Below are 26,935 nucleotides of genomic sequence, written 5' to 3' on the forward strand. Positions count from 1 at the left end.
CCCTGTACCTGCGGAGCTCGAGCAGAAGAGGCCTAGGCAACGCTCGTCCTGGAAGTCCATGATCCTGGAGAGTGGACCAAATCCCTTAGGAAACAAACTGTGAAACCTCCCACAAGATCCACTATATCGGTGTCTTCCACCTCTTGGGTCCTAGAAAAACTAGTGATGGTTGGTTGGCGAGGGAGGGGTGGCTCGGGCCGAAGCTCTGTCAAGAAAGTGTCCCTGTGCCTGCGGAGCTCAAGCAGGAAGATGCATAGGCAACGCTCGTCCTGGAAGTCAATGATCCTGGAGAGTGGACCAAATCCCTCACGAAACAGACAGTGAAACCTCCCACAGATCTCATGGTATACCGGGCGGCGACATGTAATGCTCCTCCATCTCAACCTCTGTGGCATAATTGGCAGATCCTCTCCCCTCTAGGTCTCCGTATGAGCTTTCCGACTCTAAAGATGTTGTCAGCTCTACCTGTCTCCACTCTAAGGCGGTGGGATGAAACCCGTATCTAGCCAATCGCAATCCGCATGGCATGGGACATGTGAACACTCAAGTAGCCTAGCTGCTAGATGAATCCATCCTCAATGAGCCTGAGGAAGTGATCTCTGTAGAAGTGCATCTTCATTGGGAGCTCCGAAGGTGTGATCCATGTGCAATAGATGTAGAGGCTATGTGTGTGTGTGTGTGTGTGTGTGTGAGAGAGAGAGAGAGAGAGAGAGAGAGAGTGGTGGAGGTGTGCAAGCAAGTACAAGAGATAGTTTAAAATGGGTACTATATGTGTGTGTGTGTGTGAGAGAGAGAGAGAGAGAGAGAGAGAGAGTGGTGGAGGTGTGCATGGAAGTACGAGAGAGTTTAAAACGAGTGCTCACTATAGTACAAAGTATGAATCTTGAAGCTTAAATGTGAACACCATTAAAATATTTGTGACCATTGTCGTTAAAGAGTACTAATTTTCTAAATTTGAGTGAAAGTAACCATTTGTTGTCGGAACTGGAATACAGTTTACCATTGATCCGTTTACCCTGTTGTAGAGTTTTCTCCTTTTCAATCCCTATGCCCTCATCATCAAGTAGAACTCAGCCTCATTAGGCTAGATCACAATTTATTGGGCACTTGAAACCTTGGGATATCAAGCCCCTACTAACTTTACCCTTTCTGGTTTTGATGCATCAAGTGCCAAGCGATGCAAGAATGCTATAGCTACACACTTTTTGAGCTCTAGTTTTCAGACTAGTTTAAGATGTAGTCGTTGATGAAGATGAAGAGATCGCAAAGAGTTATACTTCGTTCCTTACGAGTCTAAAAATAAGAAAAAGTTGTTTTCATGAAGTAAATGTGTCGCAAAATGCTTCACTCCAACGGATACAAAAAGGCTCTCGGGTGATTTTCTAGCACCTGAGTTGCAAAATTAATACAAATACTATGAATTCCCTGACATCTCTTCTTCATCTAAATAACAATCTAGTAAACCTCTTCAAATTCTAAGCTAAACTAGAATGCCTTTTTCCCTTACGTTCACTGACAAGTTACAACATTGATGTACTATATGCATGTACTATTGGATATTACAACATTGATGTGCCATATGCATGTACTATTGGAGATTGAAGACTTTGTAGTGATCCATATCCAACACAAATGTATGCTAGTTGCTGTTAGAAATGCTCTCCAAATCTTACACAAATAGGCTCTATTGCAATCAAAGATAGCTACTAACACTTAACAGGAAAATACATACAAGAACTGGATGTTCCTCTCTCTATATATATACCTAGATGAATCTAGGAACACGCCCAAATTCACCTTTTACGAACGTGCACGTTATATACTCATGGTAGTCAACCCACAAGACTAATCAACTCCATCATGCATAGTATGGACTAGATACTACGACATCCCCACTAACGTCATCACCACCTATAAGCATCTCCACCATAAGCAATAAGTTGATGCATTCATTCAGAGGCTTTCTGCAGCTTACGAACTGTAGGCATTTTGACTGATGTGCCAGTAGCTGATTGGCTGAGAACTTGCGTCGATAATCTACACTTTGAACCGTACTTTTCATGTGCTTGTGTACATATACAGGATGGAATAGATCATCCCACTTATCCTATGATTTAACATGTAATAACGTTGATGGCAACACCAAGATGTCACGTGAAGGACAAGTTATGTGTACAGCACCTTTCGTTGGAGTGGGGCTGTGTAGTATTGCTCCTCACATCAAGTGTTCTCATGAGCATGTTTCTAAGATGACATTGTAGCTCTACTGTTGCTATTCCTGATGACCTACATCAACGCATCCTGGTGGCATTAATCATACGTTTCTGGACCACCTGAATCTTCAATTACATTATAAGCCACTGAACATACAAGTGAGGGACAAAGAATAAATACGTACACTGGGATCCATGCCCTTCAAACTTGCCTTGCATGCATCTTCTCTGCAACTTACTCTGAACTTGTTTTTCCCAAGTGCTTTGCCATGGGATATCACTGTATCTCCTTGAAAAAAGAAGGCTATTGACACCAATTGTGGCACCGATGAAGTATTGCATTGTAGACGCAGTTCATATACGGGGCACTGCCAGCAGAAGTGAATCATAAACGGGAACTGCTTTCTGAGTAAACGTGGCACCCAACTTTGATGACTCTTTCAGGTTGACCTGAACCATTATGTCCTCCCATGTGTTCTAACCTCTGCTCCTGGGAAGGAATGTGCGCCAAAAGTAGCCCAAATAGTATTTTACCCTACAAAGTGGGCACAACCCAATTTATTGAAAAGAACAAAAGTTTCACATCATTTTTTAAATGTGCGAAGACATGCTTTTCTGAGAGGGCTGTGCACGATTTCACCTTGAATCTCCTGTAGGATGCAAGTGTCAGCAAAGGGTTACTTCCCTCCTGAGGCCTCCCTGTTGTTTGATCTATATTGATCATTTGGCATCTATTGCACCCCCCCAAGACCTGAGGCAAATATGATGCGCACACAAATATGGCATCAAACTAAGTAGCTCAATCATGAATGACAGCAACTCTCAAAATAGACTTACTATAAATTTATCATCACCAAGATACAACGACTGCCAGCTGTCTTCCTCGAAAGCGGATCCGCCTGATATGACAAAGTTTGACCTAAAACGCATAACGTCCACCTGCATCTTTGCTGTCATGCAGAATATTTAAGACAAAATCAATACATTGTTCAAGAGAAATGCTCTCAAAGAAATACAAAACAATAGACCTAGGGGGGTGGGTAACTTATGGGGTCACAGGTCAGGGGGAAGTGAGTCTCGCTACAAAATCAACCAGATGTTGCCACATCAACAACCCCAGAAAGCACCATCAGAAAATCAAGGCTTCACTTGCGCCCTGTCATTTAAACTAGAGTATGATTGGTTGAAGACATCAGACATGCTTACGGATGTCTTTCCATAAGGTATGGAATCCCTTGCTGAGTGTGCAAAAGGTGGTCTTATTCACACAATATAGGCATGATAATACCCATTTTAAGGTTGAAGACATCAGACATGACTGCGGATTTCTTCCCATAAGGTATGGAATCCCTTGCTGAGTGTTACCTTACTGAAGATAGTGAAGCCTTGTTAACGCCACTGAGGTGAGGAATTGTTTATGATAAGACTCAAGTTTGTGAAAGCATGGTATGCAATGATAGCAGCCAAGTGGATCTTACGCATGCGCAGGGCTCTTCTTTTGTTTGTTGATTGTATGGATGAGATCACCCGACGATTCAGATCCTCGACGCTTGCTCGAGAAACGAGTAAAAATTGGCCTTCATTAGCAAAGCTAAGTTCTCTTGCCTCTTTACATGTCTGTGAATCACATGGCCCCCCTCTTAACCTCACTTGCCTGCTCCTTGGCTCCTTCCTAACCAACGAGCAGGCTGTACCAAGAGCTTCTGTAAACCAGTCAGAAACCTCCTTTTCAGATGATTTTCCTTTTGACCTGCAGCTTCAAAGCATCATCAATGTCCATTTTCACACTAGTACACTGCCATGGATATGTAAGCAATGACATGGTTACTAAAAACCCACCTTTCTCCACATAAGTCAAATCCTACAACAGCCTGGTGAGATATCTCTTTAAGAGGAACTTCTAGTCTTGTTCTCATGTTTGGAGATGTCACAAACAGTTTATTTACTGAGGGCTCAATATAAGTCCCTATCAAGCACATCATGGGGCACTGCAAACCAAACCAAACAAAACATGTTGATCAGCAAGGATTGGTCAAGGAACACATGTTATGGATTACATTACATACAGGCATTCACATTGTGTCTCACCTTCTTTTGCGTGAGAGCATCACCTGCAGAACTCATCACAACCCATTCACGATCATATAGAAGGCCTGATCAACACATCAAAGACCCATAAATGGAAGGAGTTCTCCACATGATAACAGTCTGTTGCCACCTCCGTCTTATTTAATGAAAAAGATTGTGGTGAAAATATGTATATACACATTTTCACTCGTGCATGCCACTCATTGAAAACTCATAAAACATGCATAACGCAATTGGCCAAGATGAAGAACCCCTCCCCACCCCCCACCCCCCACGCCCACCCCCACCCCACCACACACACACACACACACACAAAACCACAATGTCACTCGTGGGCCTTTCACAAAAAGGGGTGAAATTTTTGTTCTTTAATCCTCTCAATCAAAAGTTTTGATGTCCTTACCGCAGTCACCAAGTGGCCACGAATCCACAGAAAAGCCACCACAAGACTTGATGGGGTAGATGGTGATTGATTCCAAGTGCATCCTGTGATCTCCTTTGTGATTAACTGCATCAACCATTGAGTCTTTGAGGCTGCATTGTTATTTTGAAAAATCTCAAAGATATTCTCAGTACAAAAATTCAGGTTGAATCCAAACAAAACACGACTTGAAAAAACAACAAAACCATGCAATCCAAAATGCAGACCCAAATCCTAAACAAAACAACAAAAAACCTACATGCAAACAAGCTACTCACCTGCCAATCCTAATGAGAGCAACTTGTGTAAGCCCAGCGGGGCGTGCAGTGGCAGTGAGACAGACCCAACCATGTGTCCAAGAGAAAAATATAAAGAGAGAGAGGGGAGAGAGAAAAGGGAATGGGGATCTTGCATAGTACACCACATGGAGCGGGGAACAAGCCCCGCCCTCTTTCAGGAATTTATTCAGGAACAATCCACGGGCACGCTGGCCAGGATCCATACAATCAATGAATACAAAACAAACAAATATGCCGAGGTAGGATATCCAAGTCGATGTCGATATCGATGTCAAGGCACAACATCTCTGATGCCGAGCACACCACGGGGATGACCCACAAGTATCTCTCACCGGGCTAGTACCAGATCCAATATCCAAATCCAATGGATCCCAAGTCCGATGAATCCAAATCCAAGTCCAAGTCCAAGTCCAAGTCCTAGTCCAAATTCCATGTTCATGTCCAAGCTCTATGTTCCATATCCAAGCTCTAAGTCCAAGTTCATATCCAAGTTCAAGTAGTCCAAGTTCCCATGAGTAATCTCCACGACTCCTACAACCTTGTCGATCAAGAAAACCATGGAAAAGTTCTTTCTAACAAGAAAACTGATATAATACCTATTTTAGTGGTTCTTGGCCGATAAAAACATCCAAAAAGCTGTTTTTAGGGTTTTTAGAGCAGTTTTAGGGTTTCTGAAATTTTTGTCCATGTCCGTACAGCTCCACACATGTCCGTACAGATCCTTACACGCATCCATATCGCCCATGCATATGTCCATACAAGTCTAGGGATGACCGTACATCTGAAAAGTAAGTTGGTTGATGGCGAAGAAGAAGCTCTCCATGATCATAATGATGCCCACACACTCCACGATCTCCTTTATTCTTCAATGATCTTGTTCATGGTACTACAAGAGAAGTCCAATCCTTTTTATACTTGTAAGAGACCCTGCTTTTTGCCAAAAAGCCTTCATGCTTTTGCTTTGCCTTTTTTATGCTTTGCTTTTCTCTTTTTACTTTTATTAATGAAATATTAGTCAACTTTTGGTGCTTTGCTTTTCTGGCTTTAAGGCCTTGCTTTTTGGCCTTAGAGCTACTTTTTGAGAAAGCGCCTTTTAGTTTTTTGGTCCGGCTCAGTATCCTCTTTCCAATGGTGCCCTTGACTCGCGGTCAACCCTATTTGACTTTTTGCTTTTTCTTGCTTTTTGATCAAGAATGGTGCTTTTTCTTAATCAAACCTTATGGACCCTGTCCCCATGTCTTCTTCCACCTATCTGGTGTCCGGGCATGCATTTCATCATGTGAAATAGAGCTAGGAGGGCCAAATAGTTACAACTTGTCCATCTTCAACAAAGAATACTTCAACTTTGTCGGTGGGAGACCATAATCAAGTTGGCGGGTGTAAGAAGTCTATGGTAGAATTATGCTTCTAAAAGGCCTGATTGGCATGTTCATGTGCAACAAGTGAGATAATGCACTTGTCCCACACCCAAACCCTCCGTCAGCAGCATGTATGACCCATGGTATTTAAGTCGCCAAGATCCCCTTTGAGACTCTAAAAGTATGCTACTTTTGTATTTTACACTAGGATTTCCAAACGACAAGGTGGGAATTTGATCCCATGGCACACAAGGGCTGAGATCAGTCACCGATCTGTGTGCTGATGTGGCAGCAACAAAAAGATGGGCTTGCCCTTACGCGAAAAGTTGGGGGAATTTTTTATATTAGAAATTGAGAGAAAAAAGACTAAGTGAAACTGTCCTTAATTTTCTCGTACCATTAAGCATTCACAGTTGTACTGATGAAAATGGGAATAAACACAGCTTAGTTATGTGGATTGCAAAGATTTGCTGCGAGTGAGCTCCATGCAAGTTGACAAAGATATGATGACTATTTTTAAGGAAACATGTTAGTGGTTTCAAGCTTGGATATGAAAACCTATCGGACCATAAAGAGAACCCTCAACCCAATAGGCAGCCTGTTGGGTACGAGCAGGACGAAGTGGAAGGGGTAGAAAAATCTTACTTTGAGGAAAAAATGGAGAAACTCAGCAGATTTGCAGGCTGATATTCAGTATTTACAGGAGCAAATGTTACTTCTTCAGAGGGTATGGTTGGTTCAGTCCCAACTCCAAGTGCGGTTGCCGTAGCTCCTTACTTCACGCCAGATGCTTTTGCAGGCGAGAAGAGGAGAGGACACAGAAGGTTGTACTCCTGACTCAACCGCTGGAACGTGCACTTTGAGTTTCACCCTTTCCTCGATGCCCGGAGGATACAGATGGTCAGGGGTCTCCTAATGGGGAAGGCCCTTACTTGGTAGAGAGAACTCACGGATAAACCCACTACTTGGGCGGATTTCAAGGCGCAGTTTCAAGGCGAGTTCCTCCAAGCGGAGCATGAGTTTGATGTAGTGGCCAAGTTTGCGGACTTGGATATGAAGAATGTGTCTTTCAACACATATTTACAGAGATTCAAAGAGTTGTAGTCCCAGGCAGCACACACGGATGCCACAACATTGGGTGGGTTCTTTATCCATGGGAACACAAGCTCCACGTGAAGAATAATCATAGCAAGACACGAGAGGATGCCATCCAGTACGCTAGGATTTATGAGAAAACGATGGCCGGGAAGATTCAGAGAAATGTCTCCCACAAACCTCAAGCCACAAAAGCCTCTGAGCAAGCTTTCCAACGTAAATGAAAATTTAAGGCTGAGAAGGCTCCACAAAACCAAACCTAGGCTTTGGGTGAGTCTAGTCTAAAGAAGGATAAGAAGCACCATTAGAACCTTTGGGAGAGCAGGTGTTTCACTTGAAATCGGAAGGGTCACTTGAAAGTGAGTTGTCCATAGACGAAGACCAACCCCAAGGCAGCTCATTTGACTTAAGTAACAAGAAACACTCATATTACTTCCGTTGATATTAATGTTTTAGGTCAGAGTACATGCATGAATGCATTTTCAACATGGCAGTCTTTGGTCCGACTTGATATGTATGTATGGGTAACTGTTAGGGGAGACTGTGCACGTCCTTTTTGACTCTGGTAGCACTCGCAACTTCACTAATGCTAAACTTGTGCAGAAATGTCACGTGCACACCCATCAAGTGTACAAGTGGCATGGCATCATCAAGCATTAAACAGGACATCTAAGTATTATTCAAGCATATATCAGCATAAGCATGTATATGGGGGTGTTTCACTACCAACATCAGTACTTTAGTCTTCATGAGCATGTAAGGCATTCATTTGCATCAGCTCGGGGTTGTTAGCACCAGCCGACAGCACATTAGCACCAGCCGACAGCATGGTATGGGCAGCCGACAGCCTTCTAGGCATTTATAACAAGTCGTGAGCATCTAGGGGCTGGCCGACTGCAGCAAACTGGCCGACCAGCAGCCATGTTCACATATATATAGAAGTGCATCCATTCAGTCCAGCAGATCTCAGTTCAGTTCATCAGATATCTCAGTTCAGCAACGCATAGATCATCCATCTCCTCAGCGTTTCCTTCCCAGGCAACAAGGAGAGCATCAGTTCAGCATTAGTACATCAGCGTTTCAGCATACAGACAGCATCGCATCAGTTCCAAGCATTCCCTTCAGCGTTTCCTTCCCAGGAGACAAGGGAAAGTCAGTGGGACAGCAGTTCATCCAGCATATAGTCATCAAATCAGCATATTCAGCAACATAGGCAGCATATTCAGCATATAGTTCATCATTCCTACCTCCTACATAGAGGGAAGCCGGCACCGAAGGGTGGACCTCAGCATTGGAGCAAGGAACAGTCCTCATCTTCAGCATTCAGCCCATTCATCTCATCCCGAGAAGGATCTTCATTTAGGACAGCATCATAGATCTATTTAGATCTCATTGTAACCCATTCATCTAATATAGCTGCATTGCATTGACACTATTTGTCTATCTCTTAAGCATCATTAAGTGAAGTTTAGTTAGCCTAAGGTTGTGTTTACGACGGTCATTCCCTCACATGTCACAAGAAACTAGGACTGAAGACGCAAGTAATCACTCACGTGTATCGTGTGAACCTACTGGCGGGATGTGGACAAATCTGCGACATGCCTGTGTCTCAGTCTACCAATATCTATCCAAAGTTATACAGAGTCCCTAAATTTTTTGATTATGAATCTAGATGGGGTCGATGTTATAAAAGAATGGTTTTATAGCCATGACGTCCATGCGGATTGGAAGGGTAATGTTTTGTTCTTTGTAATGGGAGATGTTCTTGTATGTCTACAGGGTGATTTTCTGGTCCCACCCTCTATTTTGTAAATTCAGCAGGACTTCATAATATAATGGAATATTTTAATTGTAGTTAATAACAGTTAAGTTAGATGTTGGTAGACACATGATTTAGAAAGCATCGGGACGGGTTTCACAGATGTTTTCTATGTTGGTTTACTTTATGGTCGATCATAGGACTGTTTTGGATCCCAAGGTCTAAGCTTGTGAGTGCCACATCTTACAGGATGAGCCAATTGGGAGAGGATTGGGATAGATCGCAGAGGTATATCTCCCTGGGTAAATTCTATAGGACGAGAGTTATTGGATGTGTGGAGAGTCCACGGATCCTGGCCTCTCACCTACAGCACTAGCTCCTCCCAGGCAGCGAGCTCCGGCCCATGAATGGTCTCCTGGCTGTTATCCTTTCTCCACATAGCTTCTTGCAGGGCTGATTCAGTTAGGCCTCTTCTGTCACAGTTGCAAGACCAGATAGACAACCACACTCTCAATCACTCGTCAAGTAGTGGTAGTGAACTAGGTCCTTGCTACCATGTGGCACATCACCTCTTGCTAGGCCTTTTCCAAGGCATGTATCGGTCAGGTACAATGGTTGATCTGCAACTTACAGGCAGCGAGATCGGCCAAGTGGTGTCTAGGAGAGTCATCATTCAGCATCGCCATAGAAGGAGCCTACACATTATTGATCCTTCTATGCAGAGCAGAGCCCTTCTGGGGAAGCTGATCATCAGAGGCCTCCTCCCAGGTGGTGAGCCCTAGAAGGACTTTCTCATGGCCCACATCTCTACCCGCACTACTCCAGCTCTTGGTGGTCCCTGGCCCCCAAGACCGAGATGGATCTTCAAAGAGAGGACCCACGGCTTGAACCCAGCCTTTGAGGACCGATTTGCGGCTAGCTACTTCCGAGCCTGGGACCACATTCATTCTTCTCTTCGCTGGTCTCCCCCAGTCCTAGACAAGGAAAGACTTCTTCAGCCACGCTAGTCTGGGACCCCTTGATTACCCTTCCTAGTGGCCACATGCTAGGCTCCCATCCTCACATCTCATGGGGCGCATTGAGCAAGGGACGGGACCAACCTAGTCTCTTGGAGAATGGCTCACCTTCAAGTGGCTACCACCAGAGGCTCGAGAGCAGTGCCTAGCAGGGATCTGCGGCCGAGAAAGGCTAACCCTCAACATTTACTCCTCCATCCGTCCTGAGTGGCTCGCACCGGTCCCTGAACCACCACCCCCCCCCCCCCCCCCCCCCGGCGGCACCCCGTGGGTAGGGGTTTTTACAAGACATGATATCCCGATGGCAATCCATGGTGCAGATGGAGGCACTGTCATGACTTTCTCTATAGGGCCACAGGGCAGATTGAGCCAATCCCCCCCCCCGTGGGTAGGGGTTTTAACAAGACGTGATATCCCGATGGCAATCCATGGTGCAGATGGAGGCACTGTCATGACTTTCTTTATAGGGCCACAGGGCAGATTGAGCCAATCCCCCCCCCCCCCCCCCCAAACAGAAGACCTCAGCAAACTGCAGCACTTTCCTGAGGGTGAAAATGATCAGTTTTCATGACCACAGATGGCACGTTGACCCTCCCCTGGCCAAAGTGGCTGGAGAGAGATTGTAGACATTATGGTAGTTTGGTTGTACACCAGCAACAATAGTACACTGCCAGAGTCCAAGGCAGCCCCACACATTTCCTCCGTGCTTTCCGGAAATGATTGTGGGATAGCTTTTGTGGCCAGAAGCATACTCTTTTCCTTTGGCAGATAGCTTTCAGGAGCTCGGCATGGTGCAGATGGAGGCACTGTCATGACTTTCTCTATAGGGCCACAGGGCAGATTGAGCCAACCCCCCCCCGCCCCCCCCCCCCCCCCCCCTCAACAGAAGACCTCAGCAAACTGCAGCACTTTACTGAGGGTGAAAATGATCAGTTTTCATGACCACAGATGGCACGTTGACCCTCCACTGGCCAAAGTGGCTGGAGAGAGATTGTAGACATTATGGTAGTTTGGTTGTACACCAGCAACAATAGTACACTGCCAGAGTCCAAGGCAGCCCCACACATTTCCTCCGTGATTTCCGGAAACGATTGTGGGGTAGCTTTTGTGGCCAGAAGCTTACTCTTTTCCTTTGGCAGATAGCTTTCACGAGCTTGGCAATGGGCGCTGGCGGTTGGAAGTCGGCTAGCTCTCTGTTCTAGGTGTGGAAACCCCCGGGAGTCACGGCGACATTTGCCTTTTAGTGCAGCTTCGGGAGCATAAGAACCCACTGTATGAGATAGCCTTCCTCCGAGAGCGGCCAGCCTGTGAGGAAGAGTCCCTCTGTCTCCAACTGTTTTTCTTGTCTCCCTTGATTGAGACTGGGTCATGTACTTTGCTGTTTTGGCTGCATTTTTGGTAATGGAAGGATATTTTCTTGGAAATAAAGGAAAAAGAAAAAAAAAAAAGGAAACACTTCCGGGGAGTCTAGAGAACAACACCCGCTGCTGAAATCAAGAGCCGTTGAGGCAAGGAATCAGACGAGGTTATGAGCACCCTCATGGATGGGAGACCCACAGCCCTAGCAACCATGGAAGCTATCGTCTGGGGGGTCTCAATGACCTGTCCAAGGGTACTGCTGGGCGCATGGAGGAGGTTGTGGTACTCTTTGGGGAAGACCTGAGGAAGCAAATTATCATACGGAATCATGACGCGGGCTGCTCAGAGGACGCACTCAGGAGCTCAAGCTTCACTTCTAGCCATTTACGATTAATTGAAATTTCATTGCATTGTAGGTTTGAAGATCCCACTGTAGGCCCTTGTGCCCATACACTATAGATTCAAGCTTTATCAAATATCTGGTTGGATATTAAACCTACCCTTGCATGCATCTAGAGTAGGATTCAAGGATCTTCTAGGATTATGGAAGGCCTTCAGCCCTGTTACGTCTAATACGCGTTCTGGTTTTGTTTTGTACCATCATATTCATGTTGAATCCATCAGAAGTGAGTCTACCTTTTCTTTATGAATTTCTTTACGAAGGGCCTTTCTTGTATTTACTTTATACTTTAAAAAACAATCAAACCAGGATCATGAAGTTTGATAATTTGCACAGACCTTAGATCACTTGATTCAATCTGCGACACTGCCTGTTACACTGGTAAACTTCTGATTATGCCAAAAATGGTTTGGAGTGCAAAGACCTACTCTATATAGAATTTGTTGAGAACATGTAAAGTTGTTTCAAAGAAAAAAGTCATGTTGCACAAAACTTTTTCACTAAAAAAATTTAAAAACAATTGAGTCACAAAATATCCAGTTTTGACATGAAGTAGATAAACCATGTGACAGCAAACCTTCTTGTTGATTTAAACTCGAACATAAATGTGATGCAGAATTGTCCACAAAATACTTGCGTATAAAATCGAGTAAAGCCTGTTGAGACAACTCTTTGTTAAGTGGCATACCAACCATAAGAAGGTTAAAATTATGAAGTTACTTGAAACTTTATATGACAGCTCTCTGCTCATGTACCTAGATCAGATTTTAAAGTTCTAGATTTTTGTTATCTTTCTTTATTACTATTTTGTCCCCAGGATTATGTACCTCATGGATATGATGTAACCTTTTGGTCTCATAGGTCATTTTGGCCTTTTGAAGACGTTAATACAACTTTCTTTCTTTCTCTCTCTCTCTCTCTCTCTCTCTCTCTCTCTCTCTCTCATGGATATCATACCAATGGATGTTCTGATGTTTTAGCTAGATTGTTTTATCTCTATTCCATGATTCAGTTACTTAATGGATGTATTGTAACACTCGTATACCCTTTGCTACTGGTCTTTTTGTGGACATTTTCCGAGCCAACCTCTTCAGACTGAAGACCCATGTCACATGGCTGGTCCGCTTCTTCACCACCATCCTTCTCACTACCATCCTTCTTCGCCTCGCCCATACCGGCAGCATCCCTTCTCCTCCTCACCATCCGCGCCACCGGGTTCGCGCATAAGTACGTCAGGATTCCCCTAGCCAACGCCGCCGTCCCACCCCCCGCAGCTCCAGCCCTGTGGTCACCTTCGCTTCCTTCTCCCCCACTGTTGCTGCCACCACCATATTCGGATCCTGGATCTCCCCTGCTTCCATCCGGCACTACTGCCTCCGCTTGCACTCTTTCCACCCCCGCTCTAGTTTGCATTCCTGCCTCCTTGACACCCCCTATTGTCACCCGCACCCCCCCCCCCCCCCGCTTTTGATCTCGACCTGATTCCCTCCCTCGAGGAGATCCACTCCCCGCCGCCACCACCACCCCTTCCTGCCAGTTCTTGTCCATTGGCGGCTGTACACCTCACTGGGCCTCTCCACCCGTTCGTCTGACACCCCACCCTCACCATCCTCTTCCGACACCCATTCTTTCACCGCCACCCACTCATCCTCTTCCTCGCCATCCCGCACCTGCAGTGGCTCTCCCTTCACTGATGCCACTCCTGACCAGCTTTGAAACATCTGCCCTTCACCAGGCTTCCCCCTCTCTCCCTGCCTCGCTATGCTCGTGCCCTCCGCCTCATCCGCTCTTCGACAGAATCTCCCTCGACACACAGATCTACTCAGAGCATCTCACAGAGTATTTCATCCTTCTCTCTTGCAAGTGGGAACACACACACACTGAGCTCCGCCAGGCACAGGCTGCCCTCACTCAGGCCCGCTCAGACGCCGCAGCACATCTCCAGCACCATCTTCAGCAGGCCCAGGTCTCTCTTTTGGAGTCACGTCATGAGTTCACCAAGCTGCGCCACCTTCTTACAGCATCTGAGAGCTGGCAATCCACTTTGGAAGCTGAGTTAGCCTCCCTACGGGCGTGCCTCACCCCCACTGAGACCGACCTTGAGACTACTCGCTCTCGCCTTGAGGCCGCAGAGCATGACCTCTCCGAGCTTCCATCTCTTCGGGAGTAGGCAGCGCAGCTTCAAGGGATTCAACAGACCCTCCAGTTCGCTTTTGGTGGTCTTGGCATTGTTCCTGCAGCGCCACCCTCCAGCACTCCTACGAGCACCACTGGTACCACTCAGGGGTTTCCTACCCATCCCAACTCCCCCGGTCCTTCTGGTGGACGGATGTGACCTCGGAGGACCACACCACTTCTAGTTTTTGCTCTTAGTTTTTTTTTAGACTGTTTCTTTTATGTTATTCTGCCTTTCATGGCAGCTCATTGTATATACCATCAGAACTGCTACATGATCATTACTATATTGTTCTTGGTTGGATCGTTGCTTGTTGCTTAGTTCAGTTTAACACACACCAGCATGCATCAGGTTTACTTCTCGTCTCGGATGCGGCCTCTCTCTCTTCTGGTGAATATATGGCATCCTGCTTTCTCGACAAGCTGTGGTGGTCCCACTTCTTCAACACTTTCTCCTGGACCTATAACGGTCCATTTGCAGCTTCACCTCAACATGTGCCTCTGCTTCTGGTGTTCACCAAGACGGTGAACGGATTAATTGGTGGGGGACCTGTAGCCACCCTCACTGCTAGTGGTCAGGCACCCCAAGCTCATGAACCCCCAAGATCGGGCACCCCCAAATCGGCAACCAAGTTCGTGAACCACAAGGCCACACACCAATCACACAAGGCGGGAATCTCCGACGGACCCACTCCCCAAGTTTGGCTACCCACCGATGAAGCGGTGCTCACTTGTGCTCGGCACCTCTCACCTACTCCAACGGCATCTGTCAGTGACCACTTTTAGCACTTGGCTCGTGATAGCCCAAGGGGCCACGCCTATTGTATATAAAGAGACTCTGGTGTACTGAGGGAGGATCCCCAATGCAATACATGCTTTTGTGGTTGCCGACTCCCATCTTGTGTTGTGTTCATGTCACTCTAGGTAGCTCTTGTGTTGTGTTCCGTTCTTGAGTCTGCGTGAGTGCATAGTGGAGTGGGACAAAGAGATCACCATCTCCCTAGCCTATGCCAACTCCTGAGGGTATACTGCCCTAGAGAGAACCCTAGTGATTTAGTGTGCCTCCACGACGGGCATCCTAGTCTGCTACATCCCCTTCACATATGAGGAGTTGGCAAAGGCTATGACGGTCTTCCAACCTCTTTATTTCTGCGGCATTGGGATCTCATGAAAGGTGGCCCCAGGGCTACCTTCAATGAGAATGGTTACAGAAGCCATGCCGGAGAGGTTGTCGGAGGGTTTCATCCACTTGATTCCCAAGGGGGGTGAAGACTGATTGGAGATCCGGCAGTGTAGACCCATCACCCTCCTAGGGACTGCCTACAAAATTCTAGCCAAGGCCATCAGCCAAAGATTGCAACCCTTTCTCCCCCACTTGATTCATGGTACTTCACAGACCAGTTCTATTCAAGATCGGAGTATTCTAGACATCATCTTCACTCTTTGGGAGGCGACCGCGTCAACTAGGATGCGGCAACAGCATCTGATTGTTCTCCTCCTCGACTTGAAGAAAGCCTACAACAGAGTATATTCGGGCTTTCTGGAGGGGACGATGTGCAGGATGGGTTTCCCAGAGGAGTGGATCCGAGGTGTATCGGGACTCTACTCGGCTTCTCATAGCCAAGTTCTTATTCAGGATGCTAGAGGTGACAGATTTCCACTTTCACGCTCAGTCCAGCAGGGTTGCCCTCTAGCACCTTATCTCTTCCTGTTCATCACCGCCAAGACCATGAGCAGTTTTCTCTCTGCCCAGGAGACGAGACTCCAGGGACTGCCTCTCCCCATTCGAGTGCAAGAGGAGCTTCTTGATTCCGAGTTCGCCGATGACACAATAGCATACCTGAGAGGAACCTCCAAAGATTCACCGAGGCGATTGAGAATTTGTCTTGCATCAGGAGCACAGATCAACTAGCACAAGTCGTGTGGAGTTTGGGTTGCCTCATCGCTTGTCCCAACTTGGTGTCCGGTTGAGGATTTTTTTTTTTCAAGGAACCAATTGAGGATTTTCAATGGGTCCAGAGGGGAACTCCAGTTCGTTATCTTGGATGCCAGGTAGGCATTGACATCTCCCCTGAGCAGTAGCTTGCCCCCCTTCTTCTAAGCATTCTGAACAAGCTGTTATACCGGAGTTTGGCCAAGCTTTTCCTAGCTGGCTAGGTAGTGGTGGCAACCCAGGCTCTTGCCACCATGTGGTACATTACCTCCTGCAGGTCTTTCTCCCGGGCATGTACCAGTCATGTTCAACGTTTGATCCAGAACTTTCTGTGGGCTAGCAGTGATGGGAGACTGGCCATGGCCATGGCCAAGGTGGCCTAGAGAGTGATCATTCAGCACCAACGCAAAGGGGGCTTGGGCATCATCGACCCTCCATTCAAAGCCGTGCCCTATTGGGCAAGTTGATTGTTTGAGGTCTTCTTCCGGGTGGTGAGCCTTGGAAGGACTTCCTTCTCGCTAGGATCTCCACCCGCATGCCAATCTTGGGGGACCTTGGCCTCAGAGCACAAGATGGATCTTCACAGAGATGCGGGCACGTGGCTTTAGTCCAGTATTTGAGGACAGATTTGCAGCCAGTCTCTTGCATGCTGGGGATCATCTCAGGCCGGCCTTGCAAAAGTCAGCTCCAGCAGCCTCCAAGGAGTGGCTCCGGCAGCCTCTGATCTGGAATCCTATGGTTAGTCTGCCTAGTGGTCACATGCTCGGGGCTTGCCCACACAAACCATGGGGAGCCTTGAGTACCGGCCCCGCTAGGTCACTTGAAGATTGTCTTGCATTCAGACAGCTACCCCTAGAGACGCAGGAGAGAGGCCTTATTGAGATCCAGGGCAAAGACCGACTTAGCCTCGACATCGCCTCTTCCATCCCTCCGGAGTAGCTGGCCCCGATACTGGATCCTTCTCCTCCGCAGTGGGGCTGGGAGTGTTCACCAGGCATGGTATATGCCTGGAGGCTGGCAGTTCATGGCGCGCAGACAAGTACTCCACTTTACTCCTCTATTGGGCTTCATGGCAGACAGAGACCCCCTTAGAGAACCTGGAGAGCAAGAAACTCTTAGGGTATTTAAATTCAGTGTGTCCTGCCTTGTACCACACCTTATGTCTGGTGGGAAGGGCTGTTGTAGGAAGAATGCATTGGCTTTATTAACATCAAGTACCAAATTTGTGTAGAGAAAAAGGATCACACAAAGCTTGCCCTGTTCTGATTACTAGTGCCTTGGTAAAATTTTGAACAAGATTCAGGCGCATTTGTGTCGAAGAAATTTGAGATTCCATACTTTTTTCCAAGCATGATGTGTCCATGTTCCATGCACATAAACGTTTGATGGGAAAGTGTGGCTAGTGTGGATTAAAAGGATGGTGTTAGGGGGGGGGGGGGTGGGGGGGGAGCGCTCTGGTGGTGGTTTTGCGGCCGGTGTCCTCTCCACTGCAAGGGCCTTCTCTTCTGCAGGATGTAAGGAACTTGACAGAATTTTGGAGGTTTTCTGAGAGCCTAGCTTTAGGATCATGAGACACCCTGACCATGCCTTTCTGAACTTTTAAGAGGACCAGGGGAGCACCTTTTCCCATCATGCACCGGTGATGCTTTTCTTGGAGGATTTAAGACATAATGCTTCTCATCAGATATACTTGAGATTGCTTGATACAGAAGACAGAAGAGAAGACACAGATGGAAGCTAACTGGTAGTGGTTGACACACTCTAAGACTTGCTCACATAACCTTGCTTTGGATAGATTCTATCTTCAAACGGTTGCTCCCTTCGGCGCATGTATGTCAGCTTCTTGGAAAGAGCCGAGTTTCTAGCATCACCAAGGAGAACATACCAGACAGCCCTTGGGTGTGGTGGCAAAACTTCAAGCTAACCAGACTTGTTTGGCTTCTTGGAGGATAGTTTCTGCAGACCATGTACTTGACGTCTCACAGGACGCTCACAGTCCCAAGTCAAATGAATGTGGCATTTGATGGATATGACTCAAACATCTTTAAAGGTGCACTTAAGGTGTCATCGAAGTCATAATGCCTAAATGCCAGCTTTGGAGAGTTTAGTCCATTGAACTACCAAGGGGAAATGCAATGGTGCAACTACTTTTCTCAGAATTGAAACATCTTTGAAGGTGCACTTAGGTGTCATCGAAGTCATAATTCCTCAATGCCAGCTTCGGAGAGTTTAGTCCATTGTACTACCAAGTGGAAATGCAATGGTGCAACTACTTTTCTCATAATTCAAACAAGAAGTTCAGCTAGCACCTCACTCACTCTGCAGGCTGTCACTTGTGCTTAACAAGATCATCAGCAACAAGATTTGTTCATGGGTTGAAACCATCCTCACACGCACATGAGCTTGGCACAAATATGGATTGAGAGAATTGATCTGATAGCATTTGAAAAATTAGACAGGTTGGGAAAGCTACCAAAAGTGTCACCAAGTTCAGAACTGGGATCGATGTTGTTTTTTTATTTTATTTGTGTAAACCTCTGTCATAACCAGCTGGGTCAAAACCAGCTGGGTCAAAACAGGTGAGCATTTTGAATATGACCTGTCAAACCAGGTTTTTGGTCACCTACTTGCTCCGGACAGGTGTTGAAGGTTTACTCGCGATCTAGATAGTCTGTAGAGGAGCTTTGTGTTCTTGTTTTAAACATTCAATGAACCTTACTAGATGGACTAATGCAAAGTTAATCGAGCCTTATTATAAGATTAGGTTATATTTTTCTTTAATTTACTAGTAGGCAAGTTAAAGAAGATAGAAGACTTCATTCTTTAGAACTCATGAGAACCTTACAAACCTTATCATAGGATTAGGTAATATTTTTATTTAATTTACTAGTAGGCAAGTTGAAGAAGATAAAAGACTTCATTCTTTAGAACTCATGAGAACCTTACAAACACTTTGTATTTATAAAGAATCATGGCAGGAATGTCATCAACGTTAATTGGACACTCTCCTTACAATCATCACTAATGCCGAAACAATAGATTTTGTAATTTGTTCCTGGGCTAGCTAAGCTCAAGATTAGGAAGTAGGGGAAATACCAACGAATCCTCAATGGTAGACATATAACCGAATGATGCTCGAACTGCTCCAGTTGGCTTCCCATCAATGATGTCATGATCATCCCAACATACATGGCCAGCCTATAAAAACACCTTCATGATGAATCAAACCTACCATTTAGCATCCTTAATCCAGCAACTTAAGTAGCTTTCAAAGACTTTCACCTCATGGTTAGCTCGAATCTCTGACTCTAACAAGCCTAAATATTTCGAACACGCACCAGGATTGCAAAAGCAGCCTGTCTGAAAAAAGGCATGAAAAAACACGAGGCACTGATTATTATTATCATTACTTTTTGCAAGAAGGCATTAATTATTTTGAAACTAAAAATCAAACCTCACATTACTTACCCGAAGGTGGATGCCACTAAATGATGCAAGCTTCTCAACCTCTCGATAGCCAATCCACGATCCATCCAAACGTTTCAAATTAAATGTCACGATTGGACCCTGATTGCAGTTATCACCCCAGTAACTCTGCAAGAGTCAAGCACAAGAATACTACAAAATTAACAAGCAAGGAATCTCATAGCCAGGGCAATATTTATTTAGCATTTATCCATGGTCCCTTTGTCTCCTTGTATTTAGCATTCATAGCATGTCTCATGCCTCCTTGTCAAAATATTTGAAGAATTTAATTTAAAAAAATACAGATCCTCTACACTACAAACATTGCATTTCCTTTTGATTAGATTTGAATTGATATCATGCCTCGTATGACACTTACCTCTGAATCATGACTCCCATATAATACGCAAGCTATGTTCCCATTCTTGTGCCTTAATCCTGATAACTGGGAAGCTGTAAACTTTGCAAGGCATCCGACATGCCTGTAGATTAAAAAAGACATCCATTCATCAGTTAGCCACGGTCGTGAAACTGCCCATCTGAGCATTAGAGAATCAAATGAGAAACATCATGGCAGAAACCAACTGCAGCACAACTTTTGTTGTGTTGTATTGGGCGCCCTTTCCATGGTATGATGTTATGTGTAGAGAAGAGAGGAGAGACAATCAGTGTAAGCAGCTAATGGAGAGAGGGAAGGGATGAGTTAACACTGAGATCTGTCCACAACGAGGCCTAAGAAAGAGGGGTGTAAAGCTATGAAAGAAAGACCAAAAGCAGATAAGTAGCTAGTGCAAGAGGATCAGAGATAGCTCATAAGTTAATTGTTATGATTTTTGTTACTGATGGCTCTTACACAAACCAACATCAAAATAACAGTTGCTAGGTAGAAACTACTGGGTCATCAAAGCATTATAAACTCACATTCCTATATTGTAGATGCCAAGTTTTTTAACAGTTGTAAAGCCTCCTTGTAGAGCAGCGATCCCAAGAAAGGGCACAGTTCCATCCTCTAACCATTGCTCAATGTTCTCTCTCTTTTGAACGAAGTCTACGTCTGCTACAGAAGCTGCTACAGTACCTATAATACAAAGCAGGGACACATCACATTGTGCTATTGTTCTCCCAGAAAAATCACATTAGCAAATCAACAGAGAACAACTACATATATTGTCAAAAGTTGGTGAGTACTAATCATAGTTATGGGAAACAGGCAAACGGAATCAGAAATGAGCATTGGCAATTTTGCGAGGGACACAACGGGGGGAATGACAGGTCAACAAGGGAGATACCAGCTAGGCAGAGAAAGGGGGGAAAAGCAAGGGACTCCAGGAAATGGAAGACAAAAGGAAGGGAGAGGAGAAGAAAGGTGGGTGAGAAGAGTTGATGAAAAATGTAAGTCGTTCAACCTACAAATGGCCTGAAATGGGGGTGCAGAGGGGAAGCGCCAGCTGTTGTTGAGGGATGGATGAAATGGCAAGGTGGGAAACAGCTAATAAGACTAGAGAAAGCCAAAATGGCAGAAAAGTGTAACAGGCCCAGGGAACCCCCAAACAAATATGGTTCAGCCTGGAGACCCTGCATTTCAACCATTTTCCCCATAGCTATGATACTACCAGCTTAAGTTTTGTGTGACTTAAGAGTCAAATTTGGACTACTAAAACCATAAGGAGACATGATAGTAAGTGCTAGTGCTCAAAGCATCATTCAGCTGTAGCGCGGTTCTGAGCTCTCCCCCCCTCCTGCGTTTTTTTCCAGCTGCCTAAGCCTCTCCCCATCACTATCGCCTGCGCCCCCCCTTCAGCCTCGCCTGCCTATGCATCCCCCCACCAGTTTCATTGCCCCCCCACCCCCCCGCACGCTGCTGCACCTGCCCCTCCACTCTGCGCACGCTCCCTGCTGCCCCCCTTCTCTGCCTGCGCCGCCTCCCCTCCCCTTTCCGCCTGCCCCCCCACCCCCCCCCCCCTCCATTCCATGATGAGATATGCCATGGACATTATTGTACCACTTTGGTCTCATAGGCCCATTGGGTCTTTAGTAGACGCTTAATATATATATATATATATATATATATATATATATATATATATATATATATATATATATATATATATATATATATATATATCATGGACCCTCCATGAGCTGCTCTGGACCTACCTCGCCCGAGAGGAGTTATCTCGGACCAAGCCTCTGGACTCCAGCATGCCCGACGCCCTCCGCCCCCCCGTCGGCCACAATCACCTCATCAGCTCTAGATCCAGGACATGCTCCACCGCCATCAAGCTACCTTTCCACGTGACATAGCTGAGGGAGACCTCTCGGCCATATTCATTAGCCCCATGCTTGATATTTTGGAGAGTGGTATACCATCTACTTGGAGCTGATGTTACTCTCATGTTTCTATGTTCTTAGTATTCCATGATGAGTTTCCATGGACAGTTTTGTATCACCCCAATGAGATAGCTTTGTTTATGTTTTTTCTCTGTTTTATTTTCCATTCCATGATGAGATATGCCATGGACATTATTGTATCACTTTGGTCTCATAGGCCCATTGGGTCTGTAGTAGACGCTTAATATCTCTCTCTCTCTCTCTCTCTCACATGGTTGTAACTTAGGTCTCATAGGTCACTTTGGCGTTTTGAAGACGTTAATATACCATTTCATTTCATTATATATATATATATATATATATAGCTGATGCATTATATACTATGATATTCGGGGGAGGTTCCACTACCTCTTCCGAGCTGGGTTCGGACCACTTTCCAGGATCATGGACTTCCCGGGTCAGAGATGCCTAGGACTTTTTCTTCTAGAGCTCCACAAACACAGGGAGTCCTTAGTGGGATCTAGATCAGTTGTACTTGCTCGAGGACCAACACAGAGGGCTCTCACCAACTTCTTCCATACCAGCATTCCGAGGGCCGATCCACCCACCATACCCGGACCACAGGCTAGTGCAAGAGCTCGGCCGAGAGGTGTGACACTCGACAGAGCCACTGAGTTACGTAGAGCTCGACGCCCCAGACCCCATGGCCACGCCACCACACGAGGATCCGAGCCATCATCTCCCGTCATCGCAGGACCTTCTCGCACCGGCTCAATTTTACCACCTTGAGCACCATGTCATAGCGGCCCACAAGGGATGTATTAGGGTGATATGAGACCTCTTTGCTCATGTACCTGATCAAATTTTATAGCTCTAGAATTTTCTTATCTTTCTTTATTACTATTTTGTACACAAGATGATGTACCTCATGGATATGATGTAACCTTTTGGTCTCAAAGGTCATTTTGGCCTTTTGAAGACATTAATACAGCGTTCTTTCTTTCTTTCTCTCTTCGCCCCCACAATCTGTTCGCTTCTCTCTCTCAAAGAGGGACAGATGAGGGATGGAGGCAATTGGAGAGACCACTGATTATGATGATTGCCAGCATGATTTGGAGCAAATCATCAGTACCACATGAGATTGTTCGGGCTGAGCTGGGTGCCCCACCAGTAGTAACCGAGGCCCTATTCCAGGCAGTTACCTTTTTACAGTGGCTATGGGAGCTCCCTCAGCAAAGGTACTCCCGTTTGGCATTGACCTCATCCATACAGTTGGCAGAGGATGGAGATACTCATTGTTGGTACGCTTAGATGAGATCATGGTTTGACCTACATGGTTTGCGGATAGAGGCACTACCACCCTTTCGCTACAGTCTGGATTGCCCATTTTTGGATCTCACCCGCTCAGAGCAAAACCGCGTGATCAGGATGGATATCATCACAGTGGACACAGAGAGGACATGGACTAGCCCCCTTGAGCCCTTGGGCACGAAAATGACTCATTACAAGAGCCATTTTCTACACCTCTCACCGGATGATTTTATCACCCGCCCGACGTACATGGATGTACACCTATCACACGGGATACGTTGTGCCATTGGACAGATCCGGACCTCATCACACCAACTGCGGATTGAGACAGGGCGATATGTGCATCAGATCGTGGATGACCGCATTTGTCAGCTATGCTACCAGGAGGTAGAGACAGAGGAACACTACATTTGCCGATGTATAGTCTATTATGAGATCCGAGGGAGATATCACTGCCTCTTCCGAGAGGGTTTTGGGCCGTTACGCAGGGTCATGGAGTTTGAGGATCAGAGATGCCTCGGATTGTTTCTACTTGAGCTCAGGAGACATAGAGAGACCCTCTTGGCAGACAGGAGGCCGAGACATGATGTACCTAGACAAAGGATCCTGACAGATTTCTTCGGCACCAGCACCAGCAACCCAGCCCACACACCTCCTCATACCTCCTCCATTGGGCCATCAGAGCACCGACCACGCTCCCAGGGAGTCACCACTGATAGAGCAGTTATCTTATGTCGTGCTCGTCGGCCACGCCCACCAGGATCCCGACCACGGCATCCTCACCATCGCCAGATCAGAGCCATTATTGCTCGGCATCGGAGGCGCCTACCTCGCTTCTACGACCTCTCCATTCTAGACAGCCCCATGGCGGAGATACTTGATCTAAGGAGAGGGCAACACTTAAACTGATCAGCATACATGGATCTACCTGATATACATTTTCCAGTATTTTCTACTCAGTATCATCTCAGAGTCTTGCAAATCTATTCTTATAACTGTAGGACAATCAGTTTATTGAACTTTTTAGTCTTGTTCTCTTTGATGAGACACCAACTTCAGATGTACTCTCAGTTTTGGTCTCATAGGCCATTATGGCCTCTTAGAGACGTTAATATATCATTTTCATTTTCATTTTTTTCATTTTTCTCTCTCTCTCTCCGTACCTATGCTGTTCGCTTCTCTCTCTCTCTGGGCCCCCACAATCTGTTCGTCTCTCTCTCTCTCTCTCTCTCTCTCTCTCTCTCTCTCTCTCTCTCTCCGCCACCACAATCTGTTTGCTTCTCTCTCTTCGCTCCCCCTCTTGGCAGACAGGAAGCCGAGCCATGATGTACCTAGACAGAGGACCCTGACAGATTTCTTCGGCACCAGCACCAGCAACCCAGCCCACACACCTCCTGATACCTCCTCCATTGGGGCATCGGGGCACCGACCACGCTCCCAGGGAGTCACCACTGATAGAGCACTTATCTTAAGTCGTGCTCGTCGGCCACGCCCACCAGGATCCCGACCACGGCATCCTCACCATCGCCAGATCAGAGCCATTATTGCTCGGCATCGGAGGCACCTACCTCGCTTCTACGACCTCTCCATTCTAGACAGCCCCATGGCGGAGATACTTGATCTAAGGAGAGGGCAACACTTCAACTGATCAGCATACACGGATCTACCTGATATACATTTTTCAGTATTTTCCAGTATTTTCTACTCAGTATCATCTCGGAGTCTTACAGTTCTATTCTTATAACTGTAGGACAATCAGTTTATTGTACTTTTTAGTCTCATTTAGTTGTTCTCTTTGATGAGACACCAACTTCAGATGTACTCTCAGTTTTGGTCTCATAGGCCACTGTGGCCTCTTAGAGACGTTAATATATCATTTCATTTCATTTCTCTCTCTCTCTCTCCGTACCTGTGTTGTTCGCTTCTCTCTCTTCGCTCCCTTTCCCCACCCGCTCTTGCTCAGGCCCCCAAGGCAGCAACATACCTATCTGCTGCTACTTGCCTCCCCACTTGCAGCAAGCCATCTATGGGGGCCACCAGCTAAGGAGCAAAATCAGTACTAGAAGGGGGACCCCTTTAGTCCAACATGGACAGCTCGCCGGCAACAAGGACTAGAGGTGAGGAGGAGGGGAAATACAACTCGATTTAGGCGAGCACATAGAAGATCGGCGACCCCCATATCAAAACATGCCTGGCCACCATGAGAGAAGTATGCAAAATGCAGGATACGGACATTGAGCACCTACAAAAGAAGCTCGGGGAGAACAAGGATAGTGATGTCCTTAGGCATGAGTTGTGTGCCTCCATGCAAGAAGAGATGGATAGGTGGAAGGCAGACATGCAGGCATACATGGCAACTCAGCTAAGCAAGATGCAGGAGGAAATGGTCCAAATGTTGGACGCAAAAACCAGCCACCACACCTCACTAATCACGGAGCTCCAGGCCCAAGTCACCACCCTTAGAGTGGAATACGAGACCTTGAGGGCACGTACTCAATTTGAAGAAGGAGAGATTCAACTATCCCTCAATGATGAGCTGAATACACTTAGAAAGCAAATGAAGACCCTCCAGGAACAAGAGGAGAAGAAGGCAAACGAGGCAACCACATGGGCCGAGGTGATTAAGAAGACACAGAAACAAGTGGAAGATGCGGGCAGCTGGATTGAGGTTGCCAAGAAGCAACGGAACCCACCATCATCCCCAAACATCATCAATGACACACCTGAAGAGGAGAAAAGAAGGAAGATTAGGGCATTGAATGTGAGTGGTGGGATGGAAGGAAGGAGCCTCGCCAAAAGAAGACGCCATAGCACTGTGCAGAAAGCTGGGAATCGCTAATACCCCCTTCGTCGGCATGGAGGGTGGGCAAAGACACCACCAAAGAACGCGCACTCGTCCTCAAGTTTGCGGGGTCGGAAGCGAGGCAAGCATTCCTTACCAAAGGCGGGCACTAAAAAGGAGAAAAGACTTACCTCGAAGACGATCTCACACTAGCACAGGTGGCACAGAGGAGGGAGTGCATGCCACACATCTTGGATGCATGGAAGGCAGGGAAATGGGCAGTGTACAGAGATGGGAGGGTGATCATCACCAAGCAACATGCCCAATGACGGTGCGAGACCTATGAGACCAAGCTAGAGATTGCGGTTTGGAACTGCAATGGCGCCTTCAAGACAGATGCAGGTCTGTTCGAGGAGACATTTAGAGGGAGAGACTTGGTCGTATACACAAAGACTCATCAGTGCCAAGGGAGTCGGCTTCCAGAGGTGAGAGGATACAAATGGGAGTCAATTCACCGCCCACACCCACGCACAGTAGGGGGTACCCGAGGGTCGGGAGGGGTGGCTTTACTATACAGGGAGGAGCTTCAACATGTGATACAGGTGGTCGGACGGGATGAGGCCGCACGGTTTTTGTGGGTGAGGATCCAGACAGAGAGGGCCCGAGACATCTACCTTGCAGTGTGCTACTTTGCACCCTCCAATTCTAAATATGCCACCCATGGAGAGTCCCCGTACCTGCCCCTTTATGGTGACATTATGAAGTTTTCCAGTCTAGGGGGCATCCTCCTCGTTGGAGACTTCAATGCCCGCACCGCAGGTGCACATGTACCCTTCTTTGAGACAGATGATCCCATGTACCAGGAGACTGACACGGTGGGTACGGATCTGGAGCGGACATTACACGATACAGCAGCCCACACAAACTATG

General features: G+C 46.5%; 1 protein-coding gene across 5 annotated transcripts in view; it reads right to left on the reverse strand.

Moving 5' to 3' along the window:
* Window positions 1–1,669: 1,669 nt before the first annotated feature.
* ABA3 (molybdenum cofactor sulfurase (LOS5) (ABA3)) overlaps window positions 1,670–26,935 on the reverse strand; it is a 107,647-nt gene continuing 82,381 nt past the window's right edge. Inside the window, exons 10-23 of one of the 5 annotated variants that reach the window (XR_015269358.1) lie at window positions 20,503–20,659; window positions 19,961–20,063; window positions 19,585–19,710; window positions 19,399–19,476; window positions 19,213–19,314; window positions 12,586–12,664; window positions 4,705–4,809; window positions 4,302–4,366; window positions 4,053–4,201; window positions 3,692–3,916; window positions 3,051–3,163; window positions 2,854–2,964; window positions 2,399–2,748; window positions 1,670–2,286 (exon numbers count right to left, since the gene is read on the reverse strand). Coding sequence is in view for 1 of the 5 variants with exons in the window: in XM_086821395.1 (XP_086677521.1) it covers window positions 2,599–2,748; window positions 2,854–2,964; window positions 3,051–3,163; window positions 3,692–3,963; window positions 4,053–4,201; window positions 4,302–4,366; window positions 4,705–4,809; window positions 12,586–12,664; window positions 19,213–19,314; window positions 19,399–19,476; window positions 19,585–19,710; window positions 19,961–20,063; window positions 20,503–20,659 (1,610 nt within the window). In the remaining 4 variants the exon portion in view is untranslated. Of the gene's footprint in view, window positions 2,749–2,853; window positions 2,965–3,050; window positions 3,164–3,691; window positions 3,964–4,052; window positions 4,202–4,301; window positions 4,367–4,704; window positions 4,810–12,585; window positions 12,665–19,212; window positions 19,315–19,398; window positions 19,477–19,584; window positions 19,711–19,960; window positions 20,064–20,502; window positions 20,660–26,935 lie in introns of all 5 variants that reach the window. The other 4 variants (XR_015269357.1, XR_015269356.1, XR_015269359.1 and 1 more) reach the window with 4 other exon arrangements.

This window comes from Cibotium barometz, chromosome 27 (genome assembly GCF_041138505.1).
Source record: "Cibotium barometz isolate CiBa-2024 chromosome 27, ASM4113850v1, whole genome shotgun sequence".
Lineage (NCBI taxonomy): Eukaryota > Viridiplantae > Streptophyta > Polypodiopsida > Cyatheales > Cibotiaceae > Cibotium > Cibotium barometz.